This window comes from Aquarana catesbeiana, linkage group LG08 (assembly GCF_042186555.1).
Source record: "Aquarana catesbeiana isolate 2022-GZ linkage group LG08, ASM4218655v1, whole genome shotgun sequence".
NCBI lineage: Eukaryota > Metazoa > Chordata > Amphibia > Anura > Ranidae > Aquarana > Aquarana catesbeiana.
This window is the reverse complement of record NC_133331.1, coordinates 308,064,897-308,075,917: the sequence shown is the minus strand read 5'-3', so window position 1 is coordinate 308,075,917 and position 11,021 is coordinate 308,064,897. Positions and strand designations below refer to the sequence as shown.

Here is an 11,021-nt window from a genome sequence, read left to right as displayed (position 1 = left end):
GCATGCTCAGAATAAATAAAGAGATGAAAGCTATTGGCCACTGCCCCGTTTATAGTCCCGACGTACGTGTTTTACGTCACCGCGTTTAGGACGATCGGATTTTCCAACAACTTTGTGTGACCGTGTGTATGCAAGACAAGTTTGAGCCAACATCCGTCGGAAAAAATCCTAGGATTTTGTTGTCGGAATGTCCGAACAAAGTCCGACCGTGTGTACGGGGCATTAGTCTGGGACGCCATTAAAGTTAATGTGGGTGTAAAGGCAGGTGTCCCAATACTTTTGGTAATATAGTGTATGACTAAAAGGGAAAAAAAAAAAGTATAATCCTTAAAAAAAATTCTTTTCAACAGATGGACACTATGTTCAGAATCGGAAAAGCTCTGATGGACTTCCTGTTTTACCTCCGTATTGTAAATCAGAAGATGATGGCATCGCACGATATCGTTCAGGAGGAAGACCCAACACTCAACGTCCACATCACAGACCTCACCCTTTAAAGAGAACAAAGGTTTTGTCCAATTTCCCGGAATCTTCTGATAACTCGCATACGGTTACTCCAGACACACATTTGAGATCTGAGAGTACAGATGGATCCACAGACCTCTATAACCCCATGACATCTTCCCTGAGCTATGAAGGTTCTTACACGGCTCAAAATTCATTGCCACTTTCGGATTGCGAGAAATCATTTAACGACTACGTAACCCTTCTAAGAAAGCAGAAAAGTCCCAAGGCCGAGCGTCCCTTTTCATGTTCGGAGTGCGGGAAACGTTTCTTAACGAAAGGAACCCTTCAAAAGCACCAGAAAATTCACAGCGGTGAGCGCCCCTTCGCCTGTTCAGAGTGCGGGAGATGTTTCATTTACAACCGGGACCTTCGCAATCACCGGAGAGGTCACACCGGCGAGCGAACCTTCTCCTGTTCAGACTGCGGGAAAACGTACATTCAAAGAGCAGACCTTCTTAAGCACCGGAGAATTCACACGGGCTGCTATCCTTTTTCGTGTCTAGAGTGCGGGAAATGTTTCCACCGGAAAGGAAAACTTCTTGAACACCAGAGAACTCACACAGGGGAGCGTCCTTTTTCCTGTACGGAGTGCGGGAAATGTTTCTTTCGCAAAGCCGACCTTCTGATCCACCAGAAAATTCACACGGGGGAGCGCAACTTCTCGTGTTCGGAGTGCGGTAAATGTTTCATCAAGAGAGGGGACCTTGTTATACACCAGAGAACGCACACGGGCGAGCGTCCTTTTTCGTGTTTGGAGTGCGGGAGATCTTTTACGCATAAGGGAAACCTGACTAGTCATCAGAAAACGCACGCAGCTGCTGATGCTGTTGAAAAATGTACGTAGGGCTTTAACAGGTGGGACTATTCAGTCCATGGAACATCTGTATGATAAAAATGAGCTTCTGAGGAGGAACATGCTGGCCAAGTGGCATTTTATGTATAGGTGGAGGCTGGTGCCCTGGGTCTCCTTTTGACATCTTCTTTTTCTTGGACACAGTAGTGGTAAAATTTGGCTACAATGTCTTTCTCTCTTCTTGGCCACATTGCATGGTCCTTATTCATCTCCATAATTACCGTATATAGTACAAGTGGGAGCCTGATAACTCAATAGCTCACTTAGGGAACACCTGTGACTGCACGAACCTCCAGATTCTCTGGTGGGTTGGCGTAAGGACAGGTTGGGATTTCTCATGGTGGGGATGCAGGCCTTAAACTACAGTGCTGTGAAAAAGTCTGGGGGAGTCTGGTGGCCTGGGTCTCCTTTTGACATCATCTTCTTCTTCTTTTTCTTGAACACAGTAGTGGTAAAATTGATTGGCTACAATGTCTTTCTCTCTTCTTGGCCACATTGCATGGTCCTTATTCATCTCCATAATATATAGTACAAGTGGGAGCCTGATAACTCAAAAGCTCACTAGGAACACCTGTGACTGCACAAACCTCCAGATTCTCTGGTGGGTTGGCATAAGGACAGGTTGGGATTTCTTAGGGTGGGCTTGCAGGCCTTAAACTACAGTGCTGTGAAAAAGTCTGGTGGCCTGGGTCTCCTTTTGACATCTACTTTTTCTTGGACACAGTAGTGGTAAAATTAATTGGCTACAATGTCTTTCTCTCTTCTTGGCCACATTGCATGGTCCTTATTCATCTCCATAATATATAGTACAAGCAGGAGCCTGATAACTCAAAATCTCACTAGGGAACACCTATTACTGCACAAACCTCAGATTCTCTGGTGCGTTGGCGTAAGGACAGGTTGGGATTTCTCAGGGTGTGATTTTCCTAGTTATGGGCGTGCAGGCCTTAAACTACAGTGCTGTGAAAAAGTCTGGTGGCCTGGGTCTCTATTATACAACTGTATGATAAAAATGAGCTTCTGAAGAGGAACATGCTGGCCAAATGGCATTTTATGTAAAGGTGGAGTCTGGTGGCCTGGGTCTCCTTTTGACATCTTCTTTTTCTTGGACACAGTAGTGGTAAAATTGATTGGCTACAATGTCTTTCTCTCTTCTTGGCCACATTGCATGGTCCTTATTCATCTCCATAATAGTAAAAGTGGGAGACTGATAACTCAAAAGCTCACTAGGGAACACCTGTGACTGCACAAACCTCCCAGATTCTCTTGTGGGTTGGCATAAGGACAGGTTGGGATTTCTCAGGGTGGGCTTGCAGGCCTTAAACTACAGTGCTGTGAAAAAGTCTGGTGGCCTGGGTCTCCTTTGACATCTCTTTTTCTTGGAAACAGTAGTGGTAAAATTGATTGGCTACAATGTCTGTCTTTCTCTCTTCTTGGCCACATTGCATGGTCCTTATTCATCTCCATATTATATAGTACAGTGGTTCTCAACTCCAGTCCTCGGGACCCACCAACAGGCCAGATTTTAAGTATTACCTTGGGGAGTTGCAGACTAGAATACTGCAATCACTGAGCAGCAAATTATATCACCTGTGATGTATTTCAGCTATCTTGCAAACCTGGACTGTTGGTGGGCCCTGAGGACTGGAGTTGAGAACCACTGATATAGTACAAGTGGGAGCCTGATAACTCAAAAGCTCTCTAGGGAACACCTGTGACTGCACAAACCTCCAGATTCTCTGGTGGGTTGGCGTAAGGACGAATCAAGATTTCTCAAGGTGTGAAGGTGTGTTTTCCTAGTTATGGGCCTTTAACTACAGTGCTGTGAAAAAGTAATTGCCCCTAAACCTAATAACAGGCTGTACCCCCCCATTTAGCGGCAACAACTGCAATCAAGCGTTTGCAATAATTGGCAATGAGTCGTTCACATCGCTGTGGAGGAATTTTGGCCCACTCTTCTTTGCAGAATTGCTTTAATTCAGCCACATTAGAGGATTTTCCAGCATTGAACGGCCTGTTAACCCACTTAAGGACCGGGCCTATTTTTCAGACTCAGAGTTTACAAGTTAAAATCTTTTTTTTTTTTTTTTTGCTAGACAATTACTTAGAACCCCCAAACGTTATATATTTTCTTTTTCAGACACCTTAGAGAATAAAATGGCGGTCGTTGCAATACTTTATTTCACACCGTATTTGCGCAACGGTCTTGCAAGCGCAATTTTTTGGGGGGGAAAAAATACACTTTTTTAAATTCAAAAATAAGACAACAGTGAAGTTAGCACAATTTTTTTTATAGCATGAAAGATAATGTTACGCCGAGAAAATTGATACCCAACATGTCACACTTCAAAATTGCGCCTGCTTGTGGAATAGCGACAAACTTTGACCTTTTAAAAATCACAATAAAATTTCTAAAGGTGACCAGTTTTGATTTACAGAGGAGGTCTAGGGCTAGAATTATTGCTCTCGCTCTAACAATCATGGCCATACCTCACGTGTGGTTTGAACACCGTTTTCATAGGCGGGGCGCGACTTACTTTTACTTTTTATTTTGACACTGTCCTTAAAAAAAAAAAAAATTGGGGGTCACTTTTACTCCTATGTAAATATCCCTTGTAATAGAAAAAAAGCATGACAGGACCTCTTAAAGGTGAGATCTGGGGTCAAAAAGACCTCAGATCTCACATTTACGCTAAAATGCAATAAACAAATTAAAAGAATTCCCCTTGTAAGACCATTGGGCGGAAGAGACGTTTGACATCGCTTCGGCCATCCAATGGTGTGGAGCCGAGCGGGGGCCATCTTTCCCTCACTCGGCATCCAGCCTGTGAGGGGAGAGGACCCGATCGTTTCCGCCGCTACCGACGGCTCCGGTAAGCGGCGGAGACCACCGGAGCGCGGCAGGAGGGAGGCCCTCCTCCCCAACCAAAATGATTTTGCGGCGAATCTGCCGCTGAGACTACTTTTATCTGAAAGCGACCACCCACTGATGAAGAGGATACCGGGGGTTATGGCAGCTATTGGCTGCCATAACAATGGTATTCCTCTTCAAACAGCTGACGTACAACTGCGGCGGGCAGTCCTAAAGTAGTTAAGGTCATGCCACAGCATCTCAGTCGGATTTAAGTCCGTACTTTGACTAGGCCACTCCAAAACCTTCATTTTTTATATTTTTTTTGGTACAATAGTTTTTATTGAGTTAAACAAAGCCAAATTACAGGCTTGAGGAGAAAAAAGGCAGAATGGTCCCGCGCAGGGGAACAAAGCATCAAATTACTTGTGAATCCAAACAAAACACTTTTCCAATGTTTTAAAGTGAATAGTAAAAGCATCCAGCACTAATGTCGGAGGTGGTAATAAGTAACTAGGCACAGTGGCCTGAGACACGGTGAGACAATAGGGGTGGGTTTGTCATCCCATGGTGGAGAATAGGGGGAGAGGGAGAGGGGGAAAAAAGGGAGGGGTGTAACAGGGAGGGGCAGGAAAGCAGAGGGTGGGGTAGGGTGAAGGAGGAGAAAAGGTGAGAACCGAGTAGAATAAAGTGTGAAGAAAAGAGATGCAGAACTAGGCAGGGGGACAGAAGGAGATGGTCAAGACAAGAATAGAAATGGAGATGTAGGCTTAGACAGGAAGAGAACCTGGGGGTTATATGGTATACTTGCACGGTCTGGAATACCCAAGGTGGTCTGCGGCAGAGTGGGGAGAGCATAGGACCTCAAGGGTTCCACACTTTGAGAAACTTAGCATGAGAGTCATGAAGTATACTGTTCATCTTCTCATGCAGCGTGAGGGTAGTCTGAATGCTCTTCACCTCTGCAAACCCAACCAAGGGCTTCCTCCCAAGCTCTGGCAATAGCATGCTTTGTGGCAGTGAAGAGGTAGGTGGCCAGCTTTTGTTGGTATGAGAAGAAGCCTGGGAGTGGGTAGTGGAGGAGTGCATGCCGGGCGTCCGTAGAGGAGGCCGTAGACCCTGGACCAGAATCCCATTAAACGTGGGCAAGACCACCAAATATGGATCTTGTCTCCACGCTGGCCACATCCCCTAAAGCACCTATCATTGTATGACGGGTTTGAATGGGCTATGAGGCCCGGGACCCAATACTAGTGGAAGGGAACTTTATAGACCGCCTCCATGGTGACCGTGTTGAAAGAACATTTTAGCTAGGGATTACCAGGCCTTGCTCTTGCACTCTAAATCTATAGACTGCCAAGTCTCATTCCCATTTGGAGATGTTTGGGGGGGAGCGAGATAAACCCCCCCCACCGGTCAAGGAGGAGTAAATAGAGGAGAAAGAAGAATTACGGCGGAGGGTTGAAATCCAGTGTCGGAGTTGTAGATAGCAAAACAATTCCGTGGGAGGTGCATCGTGAGTCTCGCGTATGGAATTTTGTTTGTATTTTTTAGCCATTCAGAGGTGGACTTGCTGGTGTGTTTCGGATCATTGTCCTGCTGCATAACCCAAGTGGGCTTGAGGTCAGGAACTGATGGCTGGACATTCTCCTTCAGGATTTTCTGGTGGAGCGCAGAATTCATGGTTCCAATCATTACAAGGTGTCCAGGTCCTGCAGACCCAGACCGTCACACTACCACCACTATGTGTGACTGTTGGTATGATGTTCTTTTTATGAAGTGCTTTGTTAGTTTTACACCAGATGTGACGGAACGCACACCTTTCAAAAACTTCAGTTTTTTGTCTCATCAGTCCACAGAATATTTGCCCAAAAGTCTTGGGGATCATCAAGATGGTTTTTTTTTTGGCAAATGTGAGATGAGCCTTTGTGTTCTTTTTGGTCAGCTGTGACTTTGGCCTTGGAACTCTCCCATGGATACCATTTTTGCCCAGTCTGTTTATTATTGCTAAATCATGAATACTGGCCTTAACTGAGGCAAGTGAGGCCAGCAGTTCTTTAGATATTGTTCTGGGTTCTTTTATGACCTCCTAGATGAGTCGTCATTGTAGGAGTAATTTTGGTAGGCTGGCCACTCCTGGGAAGGTTCACCACTGTTCCAAGTTTTCTCCATTTGTGGATAATGGCTCTCACCCATGGTTCACTGGAATCCCAGAGCCTTAAAAATGGCTTTGTAACCCTTCCCAGAATGATACATGTCAATTACTTTGGTTCTCATCTTTTGAATTATCTCTTGAATTTCTTTAGATCCCAGCATTTATTTGATGATCTGAATTATTTAAGTGTAACAAATATACAAAAAAAAAAATCAGGAAGGGGGCAAATACTTTTTCACAGCACTGTATAAAAAATTGATCCCTCACTCACATAGATGAGGAAAGTGGAAAGACCCATAGAGTTTTTGTATCTTAAGGTATTTGATGTTGGTGTAAATGATCTGTTTCCTTGGGTAGGCGGCTTCTACATCCCAGAGGATCTCCATGTTCTCCTTGGCTTGCAGTGTATTGTAACAAGAAGTGAAATTGAAGGATCACAACACTGCTTAGAGGCCCAGATACAACTTTATTCCAATTAAAAGTCAGGGTTAGACTCCATAAAAAGTATCCAACGCATTTCGGAAGTCTCAACGCCCCCTTTCATAAGGGCTTAACTGGCAACAATGTGAAAAAAAAGAAGTGAACTGGACCTCTGATTTTTTCCAGGGTTAATTTACAAGCACGGGGCTTATCAGCAGCTTGTTTGGCCCTGATAAAATGGGGTGCTGAGACCCCCAAAATGCGTTGTCTACTCTTTTTGTCTACTTTTAATTAAATAAAGTTGTATCTGGGCGTTTTGGCAGTGGTGTGGCGCTTCAATTTCAATTCTCATTACATTTCACTCACATAGATGACACAACACAATTGTACAGACAATGCAACAGCACTGAACCCACAAGGGTGGGTAAGTGTTATTCACATGAGAACACAAACCTGCAAGGGGCCTCATTTACCTGGCTGGGAGCCTCAGGTGGTCTGTGCATTCAGGCTGACTACTGCACAGATCTTTACTGCTCTTCAAGCAATATCCTGAGCAGGGCCAGGACAAGGGGTGGGCAGAAGGGGAAGCTGCCCTGGGCACTGTGGTATCATGTAAGGTGGGGGGGGCACCACCAGGGGATTGGGGGGAATTTGTGTTTTGGGAGGGGGAACTTGGAGGGTGGCAGGGGATACGAATTGTTCTAGGAGGGTACATTTCAGGTGTGTGCTAAGAAGGGTGATTTGGGGGATTTGTGTTTTGGATGTGGGAAGAGTATTTGTTCTAGAAAAGGAGATAAGGTAGAGGGGAAGGGAATTTGTGCTGGCAGGGATGATTGGGGGTCTTTGTGCCAGGAGGTGAAAATTGCAGGGAAGGATTTGTGCTAAGAGGGGGGGATTGGGGGGAATTTGTCCTGGAAGGGTGGATTTGGAGTGGAGAGGATGTGTACTCGGAGGAGAAATTTGGTTGAAAGTTTGTGCTAGGAGGGGTGATTTTTTTTATTTTTATTTTTTTTGGAGGGGCACTTGTGCTGGGAGGATTTGGGGGATGGAGGTGAGAAGATTTGTGCTCAGAGGTGGGGAATTGGAGTGGGGGGAAGCAGATGTGTACTCGAAGGGGACATTTGAGGGGGGTCGAGGGTTTGTGCTAGGAGGGGGGGATTTGGGGGACTTGGAGTGGGGGGAGAGGATTTGTGCTCAGATGGGATATTTGATGGGTAGAGGATTTGTGCTAGGAGCTGTGATTTTTTTTTTTTTATGGGGGGAATTTGAGTTGGGGGGAATAGGAGGATTGGGGGTTGGAGGAGGATTTGTACACAGAGGGGAAATTTGAGGGGTAGAGGATTTGTGCTAGGCACAGTGATTTTGTTGTGGGAGGGGGGTTTGAGCTGGGAGGATTTGGGGGAAGATTTGTGCTTGTAGGGGTGTTTGGAGTGGGGGGGGGGGAGAATTTGTGCACAGAGGGGAAATTTGAGGGGTAGAGGATTTGGGTTAGGACCTATGATTTTTTTTGTGGGGTGATTTGAGCTGGAGGGATTTGGGGAGAGAGAGAGGATTTGAGCTTGGGTGGGGGGGTGGGCAAAGATTTGTGCTGAGAGGGGGATTTCAGCATGAGGGCAGATTTTTACTGGGGAGAGGGGGAATATATGCTTAGGGGGTGAGCATGCAGATTAGTACTTGATTTTTTTTGGGGGGGAGACGAAGTCAGTTTGGTATGGTTGCTCTGGGCTCTAGATGACCTTGTCCCGGCACTGATCCTGAGTTTACATAAAGGTGGGTCCAAGAGTAGAGCTCTGAATGCAGTCTGTCTACTGTGCGGGACCGATGCACGTCTCTGTAAAAACACATTTAGAGATGTGCCATGAAGACCCCTGTTGTGTCCAAGCTGTCATTCATTTTAGCAGGCCAGCTACATGGATCACCTGAGCCTCCCAGGTAGATAAACACGGCCCTGGGCATGGTTGTATGAATGTATAAAACCCGAACACATTCACAATCTTGACAATCTTGACATGGGGCAACAAATAGAGCAATCAAGATGGCACAAGTACAACCATTCCTCGATGTGCAGGCAACAAAGAAGCAAACCAGAAACCCCAGTCTTTGTATATTGATGGAGTCCTTTGGCTTTGCTTCCACCTTGAAGGAACGGTAGTTTGGTTGCAACTCTTCTGTGAAGACCACTTCATGATAAGACTTCTCCACGCTGTGGATGGGGTGCACCAGAGTCCCAGAGGGTTCCACCAATCTGATCCAATAACGAAGCCGGACATCTTCCAGTTTCAAAGCAAAGCATCACTGAAGACGATTGTTGTTTGAAGTGCCTAGGACTTTCTGCCCAGCAATGTGTCTATTCGTGTCATATTGTCCAATCCGTTTTGTAACTATTTGAAATTTGGCTGAATTTTGCATCTTTATGAATGAAAACGAGGCTAAACAAAATTTTTCGTTGTGCACAAGTCTAGTGTCTATGATGTAATTTAGTGGTATAGGTTTCCAAAATATATTTCCAATGTCAAAAATCTGTCTGTTTTTTTTTTTTAATTATTTAATTTAATATATTTCTTAATTTTAATAAAATAATTGAATGAATTCCATTGTATTTGTTCATAGTTTTGAAGTCGTCGTCAAACTATTGAAAAAACAATGTAGGCTGCAGTTGTTCTATTCTCCACAAGGAAATAATCATACGTATTGTCAATGTAACGCACAGACAGGAAGTGATGTCACATATAGGTAGGAAGCCTCGGGTGAAAGGTCAGTTTGAAGGAAGTAGAGAGGAGACATTGAAACTGGCATCAGGTATTATTATACAGGATTTATATAGCACTGACAGTTTGTGCAGCGCTTTACAACATGAGGGCAGACAGTACAATTCAATACAGGAGGAATCAGAGGGCCCTGCTCGTTAGAGCTTACAATCTAGTAAGATATTATTTTCGTCTTTATTCCTGAAAATTGCCAATTTTATCTTTTAGCAGATACTACTACACACATACCGATAGGGATAAAAACTACAGATCCATTTATCCAAATTTTACTCCAGAGCCTCTGGTTTATAGACAAAATACATACTAAATATAAAGCCATTTATCCAACTGTCCATCCAGAGCCTCTGGTTTATAGACCGGATATATCCTAAATATAGAGCCATTTATCCAACTGTCCATCCAGAGCCTCTGGTTTATAGACCGGATATATCTTAAATATAGAGCCATTTATCCAACTGTCCATCCAGAGCCTCTGGTTTATAGACCAGATACATCCTAAATATAGAATAATTTATCCAACTGTCCATCCAGAGCCTCTGGTTTATAGACCAGATACATCCTAAATATAGAATAATTTATCCAACTGTCCATCCAGAGCCTCTGGTTTATAGACCAGATACATCCTAAATATAGAACCATTTATCCAACTGTCCATCCAGAGCCTCTGGTTTATAGACCAGATACATCCTAAATATGGATCCATTTATCCAACTGTTCATCCAGAGCCTCTGGTTTATAGACCGGATACATCCTAAATATGGATCCATTTATCCAACTGTCCATCCAGAGCCTCTGGATTATAGACCGGATACATCCTAAATATGGAGCCATTTATCCAACTGTCCATCCAGAGCCTCTGGTTTATAGACCAGATACATCTTAAATATAGAATCTCTAAATTTTTGTAGACATGAGCTGAAGTCTGTTAACTTCCACTCTATTTACGCCTGTTTTTGGCAGAAAACATGTATTTTAAGCAAATTAAAACAAAATGGAAATATGAAAAACTGATGTTTTGTGATGCAACTGAAGACCTTTTTTTTACCCAGAAACTTGGATACACGTGCAAAAATTCTTGTAAAAAAAGAAAAAAATGTGTATAAATGTAGAAAAAAATGCCTGCATAAGCGAGTCTCTAAGCCCTTACTAGGCGTGAATGGAGGCTAACTGAGCAAAAAGCACAGACAGGAAGTGATACCAGATAGAGACAGGAAGTAATACTGCTTAGCACAGGAAGTGATGTAACACTCCTACAGGAAGTTCCAGGTGAGAGGTGAGTTGGGAGGAAGTAGAGAGGAGACATTGCTGGAACTGGCAGCAGAGGAGGTAATAAAATATTACTTTATATTTACCCCCAGTAACCCATCCCCCTCCCCTGTTATGCTCCATTGACCTCATGCAGATTGCAGCTGCCAAACGCCAGGCGTTTGACTTTTTTTTTTGTCTTTTCTGCCTCTAAACGCCCCT

The 11,021-nt window shown here is 44.2% G+C and overlaps 1 protein-coding gene across 1 annotated transcript in view; it reads left to right on the top strand.

The window, feature by feature from the left end:
- Positions 1-11,021, top strand: part of LOC141106918 (uncharacterized) — a 118,330-nt gene that overhangs the window by 70,306 nt on the left and 37,003 nt on the right. The window contains 1 exon segment of the mRNA XM_073597848.1: positions 351-1,348. Coding sequence (XP_073453949.1) covers positions 351-1,348 — 998 coding nt within the window.